The sequence below is a fragment of the Ceratotherium simum genome, chromosome 24, assembly GCF_057802395.1.
Source record: "Ceratotherium simum simum isolate JZ-2026a chromosome 24, ASM5780239v1, whole genome shotgun sequence".
Taxonomy (NCBI): domain Eukaryota; kingdom Metazoa; phylum Chordata; class Mammalia; order Perissodactyla; family Rhinocerotidae; genus Ceratotherium; species Ceratotherium simum.
Genome location: NC_141923.1, coordinates 29,229,770 through 29,250,523, shown reverse-complemented (window position 1 = coordinate 29,250,523; position 20,754 = coordinate 29,229,770). Strand labels below are relative to the sequence as shown.

The window sequence follows — 20,754 nt, the reverse complement described above, 5'->3', positions numbered from 1 at the left end:
TGTCTCATCTCAGCCTCTAGGGTCCTTGCCCGTGGGTATCCTGCAGAGCCCACCGAGTGCTGGCTCCCAGCACCCTGGCCCCTCAGTGCTGCCTGCGGCGGGAGCTGCCAGCTTTTTGGAATTCCTAATCGCTCCTGGCCCCGGTGATTGGCTGCTCAGCTCTGACCCCACTTGGGCTGCCGCCTGGTTGGATAAAAGGGGAATCTCCTTGGGGCTCCAGAGCATTAGACACCGGAGGGGGCACCTGGGACCAACTTCACGAAGTGGGGAGCCCGGCGGGGGGGTGGGGGGAGCAAAAGACCTGCGGCCTCGGCCCCTCCAAAGAGCAGAGAGATGACGGGGAAAGCCGGGGAAGCGCTGAGCAAGCCCAAACCCGAGACAGTGGCCAAGAGTACCTCGGGGGGCGCACCGGCCAGGTGCACCGGGTTTGGCATCCAGGAGATCCTGGGCTTGAACAAGGAGCCCCCCAGCTCCCACCCGCGGGCTGCCCTCGACGGCCTGGCCCCCGGTCACTTGCTGGCTGCGCGCTCAGTGCTCAGTCCCGCAGGAGTGGGCAGCATGGGGCTGTTGGGGCCCGGGGGCCTCCCCGGCTTCTACACGCAGCCCACCTTCCTGGAAGTGCTGTCCGACCCGCAGAGCGTCCACTTGCAGCCGTTGAGCAGAGCGTCGGGGCCGCTGGACACCAGCCAGACGGCCAGCTCGGGTAGGTGAGGGCGAGGCTGCGTGGCTGCCTGACCGGGGGCGAGAGCAGGGAACCCCATGCCGTTTGCTCTCGCTTGCACTGCCAGGCCTCTTCCCTGCGCAAAAGTTCGTGCCAGGCCGAGGGGTCGCAGCCTGGGCCTGGGGCCGGCCCCCCAGGGGCTGGGGCTGGGAGGATGCTCTCCGCGCCCGCCGGGTTTCGGCCCCAGCGTTTCCGGCCGCCGCGCTCTTCTTCGATCCCCGCGTCGGGCCGGCTCTGCCGCGGTGCCCGGTTGGGGCCCCACTGGAAACGGGGCTTAGGATGTCGGAGCCCGTGGGGCGCGGTGGGGGCACCAGCTCTGCTGCTTCACTGCGGCCCCGGCCTCCCAGAAGACCTGCGCTCCTGGAGCCGGATTCGGCCCCTGCGCCGGCGGCCCGGGAAGCGGGTGCAGGCTTCGGCCCCAGCCCTGGTGTCCAAAGTTGTCTTTTCCTTCCTCTTTTCTCCATTCCAACGCCCCCGCGTTGGTCAGCTGGGGTTTGTTTTTCACTCCACGAGCTTGGACAACCCAGCCACCGCGGCGGCCGAAGCGGTCACGATCCCACCTAAGCGCCACCATATATCGGATCCTGGCGCCTCGCGGGCTCGGGGGCCCTTGGACGACCCCGCCGCGCCCGCCCCGGGCCGCTTTCCCCGCCCTGCCTCCCCAACCGCTCGGCCCTCCGGCTCTTATTCGCGCTCGGCAATTCCCCCGATTTTTCGTTATCGTTTTCATTTTTTATTTATTTTTATTTGGAGGGGAAACGAAAAGTGGAGCGTCGCAGTCTCTCCAGTCTCGAGCGGGGGCGCATCGTGCAAGCACTGAAAAGGGGGCTGTGCCGGGAGCCCCCAGCCCTTGCTGGCGCCCAGCTCCCTGCGCCCCGGTTCCGTTCTTTGGGGACAACTTTCGGCCCCGGGCGCCGGTGCTACAAGCGCAGGGCAGGGCGCAGAGCCCAGAGCGCCGCCGGGGGTCCCTGCGACCCCCCCGAGGCTGCCTCCTCTCCTGCGGTCCCTGCTCCAAGCCTGTCAGGGCCTTTGCCTCTCTTACAACGAAATCTCTTCAAAACCTGCGGATTCGGGCGCCAGCTTGGGTAGAGCCAGCCGGGGCTTAGGGATGAGGTCGACTTCCCGAAGGGCTTCCCGGGGAGACAGAGCAGGCCCCGCCGCTCCCGGAGGCGGCCTGGGGTGGGGCCCTCGCGGGTTTCAGGAGCCGGACGCGCCCCGGCGTTGCCGAGCGCGTCCCCCATTCTGCCGCATGTGCCTCCGCCCGCTTTTCAGATTCTGAAGATGTTTCCTCCAGCGACCGAAAAATGTCCAAATCGGCTTTAAACCAGACCAAGAAACGGAAGAAGCGACGACACAGGTAAGGCCCCTGTGGCGCTTTCTGTTACCTCTCCTGCTCACCCACCACCTGCCGTCCCATTTGGGGGTCGGGTCGGTCGGACCCTATTTTCGCCGACTGCTAATTTGAGGTCCGAGGCTGCGCCAGGGCGGGAGACCCGGCGTTGTTTGGGGACCTCTGCCCGGGCCCTGGCGTCCGGCCGCGCCGGATGAGGATGATGAGCTGCCACCGCGGAAGCGGCAGCGTTCGAGCTTTCTTCTTCTGCCGGAGAAAGGAAAGGCCCCAACCAGGGCCAAACCCGAGCCCGAGAGGGGCAGGCGGCCCCCAGATGCGACCCCTGCTTCGGCACGTTCGGAGAGCCACGCACATCGCGGGGCGGACAGACCGGCTCCCACCTCCGGCCCAAGCCGTTTCCTCTGCCCTTTGTCCCCGGGCCCCCCATTCCTCTCTCGCGGTCCCTGTCCGCTCTGGCAACCCCCTACCTTTCTGCTGCCACCGTTCCCAAAATCTTGCGCGTGCTATCTGCATTGATGGAAATTTTTCGTTAGGTTTCTGCTCTTTTGTGATCCTGGAAAGGATCAAAGGGAAGAGAGGGTTTCTTTCCTTCCAGGAGCCTCAATTTCCTTGTCTGTAAAATGGGGAGGGGGGAGTGTGCGGACTGGATGACCCCGCCAGCCCTAGCTGGAGTGGAGTGGGCTGCTTAGGGGTAGAGAGTTTTTAAAAATATGTCTTCAAATAGACATTACTTGCACAAAGTCAAAATTCAATAGGGGCCGACAGGTAGACCCTGAAAAGTAATTCCCACACCCTAGACCCGCACGGCCTTCGGCATCGGCACCGCTGCTACTCCTTGTGTAACGTTACGAGGAGGTTTTTAGGAAAATAGAGGAGCGAGAACCACAAATCTGCTGGACTTTCTGTGCGTGCTGCTTCCAGGCGCCGTCCCTGCGCTCACCCAGGTCTGTTTTCCCAACTCTCTCTCTCCGCCCCGGTCCCGGTGGGACGCCCGCAGTGTCCCCGCGCGCTCTCGGGACACTTCGCTCCTGGGGAGCTCTTCGCCTCCAGCCTGGCCCCACCTCATCTGCTTCTCCCCACTTTGTTCTCAGCTTCTCTGCGCACCCTTTTTCTAGGTGCTTTTCTGCGTTTCCCTCTTCCTTAGCCCTCGGAAACTCCACTATTGACCCTCACCTTTTAAAATGGCTCTTCCTGACCTGTCAGGCCCCAACAGGTTCCGGCTCGAACGAGGGTGAACTTTGACTTAGTTTCTCGATGACCTCGGTTCATTCCCTTCAGGCAGCTGTTTATTTTTGTTTAGTTTTATTTTAGACGGAAATATTGTTTTTAGTCCTGATCCTGGGTCATTTTTCTACATTCATTCATTCAACAAATATTCATTAAAACGTCTCTTGTGCAGCCATCTCGTGCTGCTCCCAGGGTGGGTAATGCTGTCAGTTTCCAGAGCGGGGACGGGGGCCAGGACCCTGGAGGGAGGGCTGAACTGCTTCTGTGCTGGCACGGGAATGGGGGCAGGGGCTCCCATACCAAGGAGAGCCCTGGAGAAAGCATCTCCAAACCCGGGGTCCTGGAATAGAGTTTCTGCATCAGGACATCTCCTTGTGTGGCCCTTGGAGTTGGCTGACCCACAGCGCAAAGTCCATGCTTAAGGTTTGTGACCCGCCATCCTCACCTGACACCCTCTCTACCAGGGAAATCTTTGGGAGCTTTGGAGGGTTCCCAGGGAGACAGGACAGCCACTGCCACCTGCCCTAGGTTTCTGGCTATTTCTGCTTCATGAAAGGAGTAGATTATTGGAGACAGGAGAATGGCTACCGATTGCGGGTGCAGTTTTTAATTAGTAAAAAATGTGTTTTTCTGAGCTTCTCTCATTTGGGGATTTCGGGTCAGAGACCTCGGAATCTGGTGATGAGAGATGGGCATCTCTTCATCTCCCGGAAACACACCGGGCTTATTAGCGGTTGGAGAGGGGAGTGGGGATGGAGCAGCAGCCATGAGAGTCTCTCGGATTTTGCTCCTCTCTTTACCCCAGAAAGCTCGGCTCCTCCGCAGACAGGGGAGGAAGGGAACCTGAAGGATCTGGGGCTCTGCATAAAGCCGGGAGCAGGGTTTGGGTCACATTGTGGGGGCGCAGGGAGGCTCCCTGGAGAACTTGTCAGCATCAACATATGGATTGGCTCTGAGGCAAGAATGAGGGGGAGTTTGGGGGATTTGAGGTTTGGTTTGGTTTCCGTTTTTCGAATGAGCGCTCTCCCAAGCGGAGGCGGGCGCTTGAGTGGTCCTAAAATGGCCCATCGCCGGCTCTCCTCTTTGGCTTTGGCCAGGCCACACCTGTGTGCCTCAGCTTCCCTAGTTTTGAAAAGGACTTGCATGTTTTGATTGTTTATTTTGATGATCTGTTCGGGGGCCCTTCAGTAAGTGGCAGGAGTGAAATAGAAAGTAGCAAATCTTCAAAATTCTGAAGAATTAACTTTCTGTATACATAAGCATTCCATCTCCCCAAGAGAATAGGAGAAACGATTTAGAATCAAACCAGTCATTTTCTATAAAGAGCGGAATCTCTCTTCCTCACACATCCCTCGCATCATCCGCCAAGATATTAAAGCCGACACCAGCACAGGGAACGTAGGGGGCTTAACTTTGTACTTTTTCCTCGGGTTGGGTGAGGGTCAGGGCATCAGTGAGGGATTCTAACCCCTGTGCTGGTCCCAGGGTCCAAATCCCAGAGGCTCAAGCAAGGAATGTACCATTTTTGCAGGCTGGATTTGTGGAATCTGGTCTCTATTGCCATCGGCTTGTTGACGAAGGTGCAGGATAAAGTCACCTAGACCCTGGTGAACTTAAGGTCTGAAAAGAGAAGAGTTTGTGTCTATATGTGGGTGTGCAGTGTGTTTATTCAAGAAAGGGGGCCTATGAACCCCCTAATATTGGAGGTGGAATTCTGTGTGTTGCAGCATGTTCGTTTGCACATTTTCCTAGGGTGAGAGGATGTAATTTTTACCAGATTCTTAAAGAAGTTTATGACCCAAAATAGATCAATGTGACCTGCTCTGTGGGGGTGGGGGGCTGTGTAGGTAGGCTCGCTCAGGGTGACCTGAATGGAACTCGTCTGAATGGGACCCCCACTGGGTGAGTGGCTGAGCCCATGTGTGGGATGGTTGGAAGGTGACTCTTGCCTTCTGAGCATGGGAAGGGATAGGGTGCCCCCCCACCCCATCTTCCTGGCCCACAGGACTCTGAGGGCAGCTCTAAGGAGCTGGTAGTTCTGGGCAGGAGAGGAGGGCAGAGTGTTGGGGTGGGTTGAGCAGGTGGGTTGAGTGGGTGAGAGATTCAGTTCTCAGCTGTACAAACACTGGGGTTGCAGCTGCATTTGACCTTCTGGTGAGTCTTGGAACCTTGAGTGCAATTTAAAAAATCAGCTCTCCTGTCTGTGAGAGGAGCTGGGAAGCAGGTCCAGCGGGGCTGGGGCACTTATTTACCTGGCGAGCTCCTCACTGTGTGTGAGAGGAGGAAAAGGAGCTTTCTGCAGTTTTCTAAAATTTCTATCTCAATGTCTTTTGCCCAAAAGCACTTCCAGAAAGATTCCCAGGATGAAATGTCACTGAGGGCTAAAACAGTGACCAGAAGGGTGGTGTGGGCCCTCAGCCTGGAATGAAGAAGATTCCAGAGGGTTAGCTATGAGTGTGTATGTAAACGTGTGAATGTGTGTGTGTATGTGTGCAAGAGGGAAGTTTGTGTCCGATTGTGCTCAGCCAGCCTGGGTTTGGGGTCTGTCCAGGAGGCATGGGGGAGGACCATTCTGGCCTCTCTGGGACGGGCTCTTTCAGTTTCTGGGTCCTGAGTGTCTGGTTTTGCTCCCCTCAGGACAATCTTCACCTCCTACCAGCTAGAAGAGCTGGAGAAGGCGTTCAACGAGGCCCACTACCCAGACGTCTATGCCCGGGAGATGCTGGCCATGAAAACGGAGCTGCCAGAGGACAGGATACAGGTAACGGAGCCCCGAGTCCCTCTCCCTCACACTTTCCTCGCTCTTGGGGACATCGACTGCCCAGGCTCCCACATACCCATCTCCCACCCCCTGCTGTGAGCATGTGCTCACCCATGATCATCTTCTCACGAAGAACAGTTCATAAGCTGACAGGTATTTGCTGAACACCCATCGTGTGAGGTCGGCACTGTTGGGGGACAAGAGACTTAGCAGATGTGGCCTGGCCTGGCCTTACAGACTGTAGGCATCCTGAGGAGTAAGTCAGACAGGCCCTGAGGGGACCCGCGGTGCAAGAAGGAGTTCTGGGTGGGTCCCGGGTTCTGAGTAGGGTCTCTGTTGTGGCGGATGTTCCCTAGGTACAGCTAAATGTCTGCTTCAATGCCAGAGGTGGCCCCAGGCCTCTCTGGGTGGCTGAGGTGGGGGAGAGAGGCTTCTAGCCCTGACCGCAGTCTGTTTCCTTTCCCTCCACTCCCCTTCCCATGAGGAAGAGGTTGCCCCCTCCCTTCCTACCTACTCCCCACCACCTCCATCTGCCTGAGGCTCCGTCTGTCTCTCACAACCAAACAGCTGGCCCCGCCCTGACCTCCTGCATCTCCTGGGTCTGGCTCAGGCTGTGGCGGGGACATTGCCTGTGGCTCATTAAGCCCTCCTCCTCTCTGGAGAGTTTTGTGGCATAACCGGCCACAGGACTGGACTGGGGTGTCCTCAGCTGTGGTGGGCACAGGGCCTTCTGTCATTAGCAGCAGGACCTTCTCAAGTCCAGAGCCCCCTAGCTGGGCAGGAATGGGGCTGCTTAATCATTTCTCTAGGAGAAGATGAAGTCTGATGATTTTCTAGGCAGGGCCTCCCTGAGGAGGATGAAGTAAGTGGGGGAACATTTCCAGAAGATTTGGATTTGCCTTAGCTGGACGGCAACCTTAAATGAAAGCTGCTCTTATCACCTAAGTGGTCCAGAGTAGTTCACGCCTAAGGCTGGGAAATGGGGGCAGGGCGAGGGTCTCAACTTCCTGAAACCCCTTCTGCATCTCCCGGTTCAAGATCCCTTGTGTCTCCAGGTGTGATGTGTGTTGGGAGCTAGGGGGTGGGGCGAGAGAAAGAGCCAAAGAAGGTATGTGGCTTGCTTTGTGCTCTTTCACTAGAGAAAGCAGAGAATGGGAAATTAGGCGTGAGCTGCTCTTCCAGAAGACCCTTCCTCTCCCTGGGAAATCTATTTGGAATTTCAGCAAATGGCTTTAGACACTGACACTAACAATAAGCTCAATTATTCATAAGCAGATTATCTGTTTGGGACATTATCCATGGTGGCCTGAATTCATCCACCCCCCCAACTGGGTTCCAGTGGGGTAAGGCTGGGTGTTGATTCTGTCTTTGTGTGTGTGTGTGCGCGCGTGTGTGTAAGCCAAGGCACAATCCAGTTGATGTGTGGGGGTAACTCCTGCCTGGCCTTCATTAGCACAAAGTTGGCTGTTACAAGCGGCTGGGGTGGGATGGGGGGCTGACAAGTCCCCCTGTTGGTAGGCCCCACATTGGCACTATTGACCGGAAGGAACAGCTTGTCTCTCGCAGTGGGTTGTCCTAAAACCTGTCTGGCTGTGGTGGTGGTGGGTGGGAGCGTTTGTACCTGCATTGCTGCAAATGCCTCAGCAGGTGGGCTGTGGCTTCTCCTCTAAGCTGCCTGGGGGGTGTCTATAGGGTGGAGTCTGAAGCCACCAGAACCAGCAAGGAGGAGCTAGGGTGAGGAGCAAGTTGATTGCGCCAGGACTGTGAGGACTGGCTATGGAATTTGTGGACGTGGGACAACTGAGGCAAGAAGCCCTCCCACTCTTTGAGCACGGCATGTTCTTTGGCTCAGTGCTGCCCCCAGAAGGTGTTTGTGAGTTGTCAAATAGCCCTGCCCCAAAATGTATTACCAAGTGGCCTGGGAAAGGTCTCAGCATGTATTGACGACAATCACAGTTATAATTGGGAGAGCAGTTTCCATGTGCTAGGTGTTCTAAATACATGACGGGCACAGGAGAGGCAGGGAGGTGTAGTAGTCAGGGACACCGACTCTGGAACCAGACTGCTTGGGTGCACATCTCAGCTTCACCAGGTACCAGATGAGTGATGGTAGACAACTTACTTCACCCCCCAGAGCCTCCGATTCCTCATCTGTAAGTGGGGATGATAGTGGCACCTGCAGACGCAATGAGCCATATGTATAAGTGTGCCTGGCACGTGCCCAGAGCTCACTTGGTTTCAGCTCTTATTTCATTAAATCCTGGTGACAACCAGTGGGGTAGAGAACATTAGTCTCCTTTTATGATTGAGGAAACTGAGGCATAGCAACTTGCCCAAGGCCACACAGCTAATATGTGGGGGACACAGGGACCCAGGTCTGCATCTAGAGCCACATGGTCACCACCTGCCTCTTGGGTGTGAAGCCTTTGCTTCAACTTGAAGCTGGGGGAACAGAGATGGTGCGAGGTCAGGTGGGGGGCCTGTATCAAGCCTTCTGTATAAAAATAACCAATATTTATTGAGCACCAGGTACTGTTCTTAAAAAAACCCCCAAAACTCACTCATAAAGAAATTATTTTTTTGAATGAGTAAATTCACATACATGAGTTCAAAAGGATGAAACATGAGTCTCCCCACTACAGACCAGCAGCCCCTCCAGTGGGAACCCGTTTCCTTTGGTTCCTCCCAGAGATAGTTCATGTATGTCCCCAAGGAATCCTCAGAACACCCAATGAGCGAGGTGCTATTACTATTCCCATGTTACAGATGAGGAGCCTGAGGCACAGAGGCCAGAATTCAGACCCGAGTCCCTTTGGACTCCAGCACATCGCTTCACTACATTGCCACCTTTCCTCATCATTTCCTCTCCACACGTGGATGTAGGTGGGAACAGTGCATCTGAAGATGGAAAGCTGCTCCCCAGAGCCAGGCCCCCTCTCTCCCCTAGCTTCAGTCAGACGCCTTTGTGTGTGTGTTAGGTGTGAGGGTGGGGGAAAGGGGTCATTAACAGAGGCTTCAGGTCTGAAGGTAGACAAATCTCAAAGTGGAATGGAGAGGTTATTGGACTGGATGTCAATGACCCAGATCTTAGTTCTGGCTCTGACACCCACCAGGCACGGCAGAGGCCAAGTCACTTCCCATCTCTCAGCCTCCCCCTCTGTAAAAGGAAGAGGGGATCCCTCCCAGGGAGGGGCCTCTCCCCGGGCCCCTGGGCTGCCATTGGTGGGATGGGCATCGGCACAGGTGGACAGCGGGGACACACAGCCTTGCTGGGCCAACCAGGTAACCCCTGGATGTGTCTGAGGTCTACTGCCTAATGAGACCCCAGTGTGGACGTGAAAAGTCAGACACACCTACTTTTCATCCTTGTTTCCCTGCCAGCAAGCCAAACTCTGAGCCTCAAATCACTCATTTGTAAAATAGTAATAATATTTTTCTGAAATGTTAGTTTAATAGAAGTATTGTTATTACTGGTATTATTGAGTACTTACCATTGTCCTAGACATTAAGTGCTTTCCTTGCCTTGTTTCATTAAATCCTCACAACAACAGGATGAGTTAGATGTTCTTCTTATCCCCATTTTCTGGATGAGGAAACTGAGGGGCTGAGAGATGAAATGAGTAGTAGACTGAGATTCAAACCCAGTTCTCAATGACTGTCAGTGAGAGCACACGAGGGAAACATGAAGGCCTGTCTGTATAAACTGGAATAATCAATGCCAACGGCAGTCATGATGGGCCACGCTCTCAGTGGCCCATTTCCTCTGCCCTTGTGCTCAGAGGGTAAGCACTTCCTCTCTCCACATCTCTCTGAGTTGGGGTGAAGAGATGTGGTGCATCATTGGGGAAAAAAGAGATTCTGTGTCTCCATATCAGACCCAGACAGGCAGTCTCCAAAAAATGCTGGAATATTCTGGAAGACGCTGCCAGGTGTCAGCCCTGGGGAAGAGGAAATGGATTTCCAGACTGACTTTATTTCCTCTTTGGAGCCACTTGTTCCTAGAATTGTAAGATTGAGGTATATACATATATTCACTTATTTGTTTACTACATTCTTTTCGGATAAAAGTCATACTTATTAAAAATGCCTGCATACAGAGAGATGGGTGTGCAAAGTGAACAGAGCCCACATCTCACCCTCACCTTTAGCAGCTTGGTGTGTATGGATCAGGTTTGGATTCTCTGACTAGCTCTGTTCGATTCTGTCTCTTTTATTTTTTTTAATTTTTTTGTGAGGAAGATTAGCCCGGAGCTAACATCCGTTGCCAATCCTCCTCTGTTTTGCTGAGGAAGACTGGCCCTGGGCTAACATCCGTGCCCATCTTCCTCCACTTTATATGCGATGCCGCCACAGCATGGCCTGACAAGAGGTGCATCTGTCCGTGCCCAGGATCCGAACCCGAGAACCCCGGGCCACTGAAGCGGAGCATGCGAACTTAACCACCAAGCCACCGGGCCGGCCCGATTCTGTCTCTTTTAAAGTGGTCCCTGCCCAAGGGTAGGGAAAGAAGTTTTAGGGGATTATATTCCAGAAGTTGGAAGACAGGTGCCCAGATGGGAAAGGGTTCCAGTGTGTCTCAGCCTGTGACCTTTATTAGAATCATGGGGCAGCTTTTTAAAATACCCATGCTGGGCTCCCATGCCCAGTGATTCTGATTTAACTGGTTTAGGGTGGAGCCTTGGCATCTGTATGTTTTTAAAGCTCTCCAGGTGATTGTGTGCAGCCAGTGTGAAAACGCTGGGTCAGAGGCACGGGAAAGGAGTTTCAGTGTTTTAAGTGGGTTCATATGAGTGGAAGGAAGTAGAGTTTTGGATGACAGGGTGGGATGAGGAATGAGATGACCTGTCAGGTGTAGTGGGAAGGATGCTGCCTGGGGCTGCCCGGAAACGTGGGCAAAGCTGCCCCCTAGTGGACATCAGAGGCTGCAGCAAGGCCAGGCGTCTCTGAGCCTGAAGCAGGGACTGGAAAGGGTGTGCTGAAATATGGTGTCAGAAGTGCTGAGTGGATGTGGAGTGTGAGGTCGTTAAATCACCCCAGCAATGAGCCCAAATTAATCAGCTTCCAGACAGAAGAGAGGAAAGAAGCTGAGTGAATGTGATGGAAACAGCCACATGGCCAACAGCACCAGGCCTGATGGCATGTGACAAGATTAGAGGGCAGGGCCTGGGGTAGTGAAGTGACCAGAATGTGCATAGGGCATCTATAATGCAAGATGTCTCCTGTAGAGGGGCAATCCTGGGAGGACGCAGAGGGTCTCCTGGGAACCCTTGGAGGGAAGGAGCCCTGGGCATGCTGTCCTGTGGGTACAAGAGTGGGGACTTGCAGGACAGGAGCTATGTGATGACAAGAGAAGCCCTGGGCACGGCCACAGCTGCTCACACTGGTTCTCCACATAGCAAGAGAAAGAGCTGATAGAGTGGCCTGGCCTGCTCCATGTGCGCCCTGTAGCAGAAGAGCACCCATTTGGCATGAAGCCCTTCCAGGGTCCAATCCATCCTTGGAGGCACAAGCTCTCAGGACCCTCTCCGCCAGGTGTGGAGGCACCTACCAGACCAACTGTTGACAGTAGAGGTCTCCTACCTGGGCTTTCTGAGTGCTGCTGGCACCACCTTCGAGGGGAAAGGCGCCAGGAAACCCAGGCTCTTTCACCGAGCTGGAAAATCTTCCCAACTCTCCTTTGTTGAGACTCCAAACCTGGTGACCTTTGGTGTCACTTTGGGGCCCTTTCTCAGGTGCTTGGAGCCCTGAGGTGTAAGGCAGGGCTCTGGCCCTCACTGAGGCCTTGACGCAGGCTCTCCTGAAGAGTTCCAGACCCGATTTCCATGTAAGTGGAGCAGCGTCTTGTAGAAAGTGAGCAGTCAGGACAGTGGGAGAGAGATTGAAGGACTATTATGGGCTTGGCAGAACCAAGAGACCCAGTAGGAAGAAGGACCTAGACGCTGAGAAGGAATCTCAAAGGTGGGAGATGGGAGGACCTGGCTTTACGTGAAAGGAGTATCGAGCATTTACTGGAAAGCAAAGCCTCATTTCACTGCACATTCGTCCACAGAATTCATCCAGCATCAGGCCAACATTTTTTACTTCTTACTACGTGCCAGGCATTTCCCATGCACTGTTTTATTTAATTTCACAACAAACCTGTGTGGAGGTGGTATCACGGGGCAGATGAGGAACCAGAAACTCAGAAAGGTTAAGAAATGCACCCCGGGTCACAAAGGCAGTTGGAGGCAGAGCAAAGATCTCCAGCCTAGGTCTTCTAGCTCCGGATCACAGCCCACTAGCAGGAGTGTTGGGCACCGCATGGGTGTTCTCTTGCATTGGAGCCTCAAGGGCCTGGAATACGTTAGAAATGTGGGGAGAGGTGCAGGGGCATCTTTTGGCCCTCGGGATGCTTATGGGAGAAACTAGAGGCTGTCTGGCACCATTGATAAACCTGCCCCCTGGGCAGACTCCCACTGATTTTCTGTTCCTCCACTGAAACAGTAATAACGAGGGGGCCGGCGAGGGGGCCGGCAAGGGGGGCCGGGGGGCCGGCCCCATGGCGTAGCGGTTAAGTGTGTGCGCTCCGCTGCTGGCGGCCCGGGTTCGGATCCCGGGTGCGCACTGATGCACTGCTTGTCAGGCCGTGCTGTGGCGGCGTCCCACATAAAGTGGAGGAAGATGGGCACGGATGTTAGCCCAGGGCCAGACTTCCTCAGCAAAAAGCTGAGGATTGGCATGGATGTTAGCTCAGGGCTGATCTTCCTCACACACACACACAAAAAACCCACAATAATAACCAGCATTTATTGAGCACCTTCTGTGTGACAAGCATTGATTTTAGGCACTTTCACTTATTTCATTAATCCTCAAAACAACCCTGAAAAGTAAATATTCTTTTTTTGTGTGTTTGTGAGGAAGATCAGCCCTGAGCTAACATCCATGCCAATCCTCCTCTTTTTTTTGCTGAGGAAGACTGGCCCTGAGCTAACATCTGTGGCCAACTTCCTCCACTTTACGTGGGTCACCGCCACAGCATGGCCTGACAAGCAGTGTGTCAGTGCGTGCCCGGGATCCGAACCCAGGCCACCAGCAGAGGAGCGCGCACACTTAACCGCTACACCATGGGCCAGCCCCTAGATATTCTTATTTGATGTTTGAAGAGACTGAAACTGAGAGAAGGCAAGTAACTTGTCCAAGATCACACAGCAATTTTTGTCAGAGCTGGGAATTCCTTTTCAGGACTGGCTGACTTCAATGTTTCTTATCAAGTTTTAAGTTCTGTACACATGCTGATTGCTTCCAGAAGGGAAGAGAAAGGCAAATATGAAGAGTGGTTAGGGTTAATTCTAATCCCTTGTCCACTTCCCTCCAAGGCACCGTTGCCACAGCTTCCCTGCCAACTGTCCTAAAAAGAAATTGTTTTGGCTGTCCAGGTTTCCTCCGTAAATTGGAGCAGCATCTGGTCTTTGAAGAGAGCCAGGCATTCCAGGAGCCCATAACCGAGGGTCCGGATGACTCCTGGTTTGAGCAGCCAGCTGGCGCCAGCTCTCCTGGGAGTGTCTGTGGGCAAAGTCTGATCTGCAGACCAGTTATTCATTTGCCCAAATTAGGAGGCCGAGGAAAATGGTTGTTTACAGGCACCAGAGGTGATCTGAATCCCAAGTCTGCACCCACTTCTTTAGTGTTCCAATAAATACGCTGATTCCATCTGAGAGCCCTGCCCCCCATCTCAAGTACGGATGCTCATGGAATCCCAGGGAAGCCAGGGCAATGCACCTTCCCAGGTGTCTACGCTGGGGTAGGGGGCATCTTTGCTTTTGTACACTCCACAATCCCTTCTCCAGAATCCCTGAATCCAACCATGCTGAAAACACAGTTCTTTCATAAGTTTGTCGTCAAAACTTTTTGGTGGCAAAAACCAGCCTGACCTTATGCTCTTTGTTTATCCCTTGTGAATATGTTTACGTTTTGCTGCAGAAATCAAAACTGATGAGTTCGACTATGGGGGGGATGTCGTGGCAGGATGTTATGTAACATGTGGTATATGCACCACATACTCTTTCTAAAATCCAAAACGTTCTGGAGTCTGGCCCCAGGGGTTCCAGCTAAGGGGCTGTCGTCTTGTTTTATATCACACTGTATTCAAGCAGGAAGGTCATCTCCTGACCAGGAAGCAGATGGCTTACTTAGATTTATAAAGAAAGCCTTCTCAACCCTCTGTGGTCAGACTTGGGGCCTGGAATTCCATCACCAAGGGGTTCATTCTTTGCTGTCTTCTCTGAGATGTGGAGGAAACGAGAGTCACTTATACCTTCATGTGGATTAGTCCTTATAGATTTTCCCCTGTGGGAGAAGGCAGCTTGAGACAAGTAGGTACTTGGAGAGGGTGACCACGTGCTAATGGAAGGAAGACAGGACAAGACAGAAGTCTCAGACAAACCACAGGCCCTGGGCAGGGCAGATAGGCGGGCAGAGAGCCTGCAGGACAGGCAGGCGGCGCTGGGCCGCGCCGGAAAAATGGCCGGGTTAGCCCTTCTCGCATTGCTCACCCCTCTCGGCTCTTTAGCGCACCAAGTGCGGCCATCTAGTGGTCTTCACGTTACATACACCCTTTCCTTGGCGGGGGTCACTCAGGGAGGTGTGGGTCCGGACCAGGGGCAGGCCCTGCACATTGGCTCCCCAGCTCTCCAGGAGGGCCCAAGCAGGAACGGCAAGTGCCAAACCCGGTGGCGGCAAAGGTGCGCCCCCCCAGGGTGGGGCGAGCGATCCTTTTCTAGTGGCGGCGGCCAAAGTGAGGGTGGAGAGGCCGGGGGCGTCTGAGGCCGAGTTTCTCCCATTTTTGAGGTTCTCGGCTATTTACAAATGAATAAACCCCAAAACAGGGTTACGCACATTTGGGTCAACTTAAAAAAGTGTGCGTGGACCTTGCGATCTTTCCGCAGCGAAGCAGAGCGTCTCTGTGACCTCCGGGCCGCTGGGGGCCGTGGGGATGCGGCGGGGTGGCCGGGGCGCCCCCTGCCGGATGCGGCGGGCCGCGCTCCGCCGCAGACTCCGGGCTGCGGCGGGCCTCCCTGGCGCTCACTCCGCCACCTGGCGGCGTCCGCGGGAACCGCGGGGGCGCGCGGACTCCGAGCCCCACCGGCCCCAGCGCGGGCCTCCCGGCGGCCGAGGCAGCGAAGGGTTAAGCTGTCAGCGGCGCGATGTTAAACAGGTGTCAAAGGCGCCCCATATATCTGCAGATTGAAATCAAATTCTTTGCCGTATAAAAAGATAAATTACCCAGGCGCTGCTGCGCGTCCCACTCATCACGCCAGCGCCAGACGGCAAGCAATTTTTTTTTTTAATGTGCTAACGACCTAATCAAGCAATCAAGTCGGAGAAGATTGCAGAGTGACCGGGGCAGCCATCTGCCGGCGAGCCCCGCATTCATTTCCCGCGCCCCCACGCGGGGCGGGGGCCGGGGAGGGAGCTACCGGGGGGGAAGAGGGGAAAAAATCCTAAACAAATTAACACCCAATTTTCCCCGTCTAATTAGTTAAATGAGAAGTGTTTGGGGTCCCCCGGGGAGGGGGAGCGGCTCGCGCGGCCTCCCCAGCATTAATTAGTGCGGGTCAATGCCGCGCTCCCGGGAGAGCAGCCGCTTTAATTTCCCGTGATATTTCAGTGCCTGAGGCCCATCGATTCAAACTGAAATTAACTTATTTTTCAATCAGCCCAGGGCTGCCCCTGGGGGTGACTCTTCTTTTGCCGCCTCCTGAATAGAGCTGGAGCAATTTTTCATCAAAAGCTGAAACCTGCGCCGCCGACGGCGAGGGAGGGGTCCGGAGGGAAGGGCGGGGACAGCCAGGCAGGGAATGGAAATCGCAGAGGAAACTAATAGATTTTCCCGGACCCGCTTCTGCCCTCCTCTCATCCCCGGACTTCCCTCGGGCGCCTTGGGTGTCTCGCCTCCCCGGAGGTGAGGGGCAGTGAGGGGACAAGAGGGGGCCGGCCAGGCCGGGGGTCCTTCCAGGTCCAGTTTCCCGCGGGCCTCTCACCTGCTTGAGGGACAGTGCAGCTGGCCCTGGCTCTGGCTGTAGCTCCTGTCAGCTGCCGGATGTCTCAGGAAAGCTGCTTTGGGAGACCAAGAAATCCCCCCTCCCTCAAGCCTGGCAGGGACCCTGGAATCTCCTCCAAGAAGCGGGCTGGAGTCTGCAGACACCCCTAGGGTACCTCATGCTCATTCAGACCCTGCACTAGTCAGCTTTGGGGCCAGAGAAACGTTCCCTAGCCACCTACCCCCATTTGCTCCTCACACCAGGAGAATTTTGTCTTCCTTCCCTGCTGAGCGATGTCTGCCCAGCTCCCCAAATATCATTCAGAGTTAGGTCCCAGACTGTGGAGAGTGGGTGAGTAGAGGGCACGGCGGCGTGGCAGGGCTTAGCCAGGACAGGGCAGAGGAGGAAGGCTGATTCAGGCCTCCTGGAAGTGTCCCTTGCCCTGTTTTGGGGTAGTTCTCAGGCTTCCTGATACCTGGATGAAATGCCCTTTGCTGCGGAGTCCACACTCACCTCCCTTCCCGGGGCTGCTCTGGCTGCTGGAGTTCTGGCAGAGAGGGAGCTCGGAATAGGAGGCACTGCTAGTCCAGCCCCTGGAAAGGAATTTGTCCCTCTGCAAGTCAGAAAAGAGATTGTTTATACACTGGAGGTGTGAACACTTGCAAGAGAGCTACCAGGGTCGGGCTTCTCAGCTGCAAACTGAGGACCATACAGGGGACTGCCCACCTGCAAGACCCTGTTCTGGAGGTGTTCCTATCCCATCACCCTGGAACTGCTTTGATTTAAAAAAAAAAAAAAAAAAAAAAGGACCCTTTCGCCTATCGTATTCTCACAGGACTTACTGTCCTCATTCTGGACACCCCCGAGCCTGGAGGAACCCCAAGAGTACCACGGGGTGGGTGAGCTTTAGTAGGGACACCCGGGTTTATAGAGAAACCGGCAGTCACAAGGGGATGGGGCCACTGGCCACGGAAGGGGTGGGACCTTAACTCCAGGCAGATGCAGGCGTGAGGGCCTGGCCTCACACCCCTGACCTGTTCGTCTGCACTTGCAGGTCTGGTTCCAGAACCGCAGAGCCAAGTGGAGGAAGCGGGAGAAGTGCTGGGGCCGCAGCAGCGTCATGGCCGAGTACGGGCTCTACGGGGCCATGGTGCGGCACTCTATCCCCCTGCCCGAGTCCATCCTCAAGTCCGCCAAGGATGGCATCATGGACTCCTGTGCCCCGTGGCTGCTGGGTAAGAGCCCGCACCCTCCTTGGGGCCCTGCCCCTGCGGTGAGGAGAGCGGGCTCCCTGGAGGAGGAGACAGAGTCCTAGAGCAGGGAGACCTGGCCGCAGCAGCCTACAGGAGAGAGCCCCTCCCAAGCAGGCCTCCCAGTCTCCCATGGGGGGCTCAGAGGGCAGACTGGGCCCAGGGCTTGGTGTCTATCCCTTGCACCCACCTGCTGGGCACCTAGGACTCTCATCCTGGACGGGTCCCTGACTACGGGTTGGTTCTTTAGTCCTGTGAGAAGGGTGTGGCTGTTGGCTCGGGGTCTGTACCCTCCAGTTCCCTTGGCTGGAGGTGGGATTGTGGTGAATGAAACAGCCCCTCTTGGGGGTTGAGGGGACTCCTAGGTCCCTTTGGCCATCATTCTGGCTTTGCCCAAAGGACTTTTTCCTTCTAAATCTCGCCACCTGCCATCTTCCCCCACCTGCCATCTGGGCCTGTCTCTGATAACAGCACCAGCTTATCATGGGTTCTAAGATCTGGAATCCCAGGAGGGAGGGATCGGGGAGCAAGTGCTATGCTTGGGGAGGGACAGAACAGGCTGCTGGGGGGCCAGGTGCCCAGGGACTTGGCTTGGAGATAGCCCTCTGCAGGCCTGGTGCCCAGCCGCTGGTCTGCAGCCCCATGCCCCGGCCCCCGGGACTCGCGTGACTGCGGTGTGTGAAGTAAGGCTTTCTGCTCGTCCTTAATTCTGGCCTCTCTCTATCTTTGCCGTTTTCAGTTCAAGATGGCTTTCCCAGGCGCTTTTCTAAACCCGAATACCAACAATTCTTTTTAGGAATGCACAAAAAGTCGCTGGAGGCGGCAGCTGAGTCGGGGAGGAAGCCCGAGGTGGAGCGCCAGGCCCTGCCCAAGCTCGACAAGATGGAGCAGGAGGAGCGGGGCCCTGACCCTCCGGCGGCCATGTCCCAGGAGGAACTGAGGGAGAACAGCATTGCGGCGCTCCGAGCCAGAGCTCAGGAGCACAGCACCAAAGTGCTGGGAACTGTGTCCGGGCCTGAGAGCCTGGCCCGGAATGCCGAAGAGCCAGAGGAGGAGGAGGCCATGGACGAAGACAGGCCCACGGAGAAGCTGAGTCCACCGCAGCTCGAGGACATGGCCTAGGTCAAGGGCGCGCTGACACTGGAGCCCCAGGACTCTGCTCTTCTCAGGACCTGTGGTTCTGGGAGGTGCTCTCGGAGGCAGGGACCAGCCCGGCCTCTGCCGCCCTCGCCCTGCCCCATAGGCCCTCCATGACCCTGGATGACTTCAGGCACAACTCAGTGCCGGCCGAGGCTTTGGGTTGTGCTGAGACATCCCCATCTAGCCTTGACCTCGCCAGCATCCTCGTCCCAACAGCCCTGCCTCGGAAGCCTTCTTGCTGCCCCAAACCACCCCCTCAAGCCACTTTCACTCAATCCTTCAGCAACTCTCACTGCCCAGATCCACCCCTTACACTCTGTTCTCTTGCTCCCAAGAGCCGTCTTTTCCAACTCTGCACCCCCTGTGGATTCTGCTCCACCCAGCCCAAAGCCCATTGCTGCAAACGCATTGCCTGCCACAGCCCTGACAGGGACTGAGGACCCGCACTCCAGGGCCAATGTCCTGAGCACTCCAGTCCTCCACAGAACTCTGCTCCCTGCAGCCTGTTCCCTCCCGCGGGCCTGGGCCTGGGCCCGGGCCCCCGCCATGTGAATACACTGCTCTGCGGGCCCAGGCACAACCTCTGCCCCACCCCATCAATGGGGCCCAGATTTCAGATTAAACTTGGGAAGTCTCAGCCTGGGCCCCTCGGCCACCCTCCATCTCATGCTCTCCATGGTCACCCTCAGGAACCGGCCCTCTCCACACTCAGCCTGCCTCACCATTCCTCCCAGTACGGTGCCAGCGCCGCATGTGGCAATGTACACTACCCATGGTGAGTCCGGGGCCTGTGCCCTGCAGCCGGGGACACTGCTCACGAATGCTGTGGCTCACTGCACTGCACTCACGGCCCTTGAGCCTGTGTCCTGAAGTCCTGCCCACCACCCCCCTCCACCCCGTGTGCTGCCTGTGACCCTGACTTGCTCTGCAAGGCACCTTCCCCTAGAGCTTTTTCTGGTTCGCATGTGCCCTGCTTTGGAGCAACCCAATCCAGCTGTGAAAGGAACACAGAGAAAGCCACAGATCTTGATTCCACTTGATCCAGGTTGTCCCTGGGAGGCCAAGCCTGGAGTGGGCCTGGGGCTATAAATAGTTGTCAAGGTTGGTCACAAGAAAGGTATGAGAAAAGGCTCGAAGGAGAGCAAGGTGGAGCCAGTGTTAGACCCAAACTTAGCGACAGGCACACACACCTTCACACCGGGTGTATGGTGTGGTATGTGTCCACTAGAATAAGATAGACACAGTGACTGTGTTGGAATAGTGGACTGGGGGCTTCTTCCTGTCTGCTGGTGAGAGGACCTGTCCATACCGATGGCCTTTCTGCAGCCGCCCCTTCCACCTGCAGGTCAGGCACATGTCCCCCTCACCCCCGTGTCATTTCCCTCTACCCTCCCACCACCTTTGCAGGGAATACCTCGCAGGAGAAAGGCCTGAGACAGTGCATTGGGATTTTAATTCCATATCAAAAGTTGATTTCTTCATTTTGTTCATGGAACTTTCCCCCAGTTCTTCTTGTCTTTGTCCCCTGTTGGTTTGAAGTGTTAGACTGTAGCCCCTGGTGTGTAAATAATGTACATAGAGTGAGAAGAAAGAAACTTGATATGGAGGTGTTTGCAGTATGGAACTGTACTAACTTCTAGGTATTCTAAACCTGTGATTTCTGTGCCATTTTCTGTAAAGATACAAGTAAGAATAAAATTGATGTAAAAACAGGAGGGGAGGGATCCAGGAGTCCTCCGTGGGTGAGGATGGTGTGTGTGTGTATGGGTAGCATAAAAAGTAAATCCATGGAGTCATTTTTAGGTCAAAATTACTAGATTCCTCTTTTAAATTTACTCCAACTATAGAGGCACAGTGGCCTGCCTTTCTCCACTGAATTGACACCACCTTTCAATGACATTTGTCACTGTGATACGGGACACTCCTCCATTCCGGGCACAGCTAAAATATCCCAGGCACTGAGCCCCTAGGGTATTCCCTTTCACTCCCCCCAGCCCCCACACAATAGATTACCTTTCCCTCTGGTACTCACTGACTTAGAAACAACCAATTTCCTTCACACCTTAGCTGAAGCCCACAGCCCCCCTTGGCCCCCAAGTGTACTGACTCTCTTCATTTTGTGTACGCATATGCGCTCGAATATCTTACCTACAACTCAGACAACAACAACAACAAACAGAAAAGGTAGCGGTATCTGGAACTGAAACTCAAACAAACCTGTGCTAAATCCCTGTCAGAGAGAAAGGCGTAAACAAGAGAAACAGGAGGAAGGCTGCATGAGATTA

General features: G+C 55.3%; 1 protein-coding gene across 1 annotated transcript; it reads left to right on the top strand.

Moving 5' to 3' along the window:
- The first annotated feature begins 333 nt into the window (after positions 1-333).
- On the top strand, positions 334-18,726 carry VSX2 (visual system homeobox 2). Its single transcript, XM_004426350.3, has 5 exons — positions 334-703; positions 1,994-2,078; positions 5,937-6,060; positions 17,134-17,314; positions 18,126-18,726. Exons 1-5 carry the CDS (start codon positions 334-336, stop codon positions 18,449-18,451), a joined length of 1,086 nt encoding a protein of 361 aa, XP_004426407.1. The 3' UTR covers positions 18,452-18,726.
- The last annotated feature ends 2,028 nt before the right edge of the window (positions 18,727-20,754 follow it).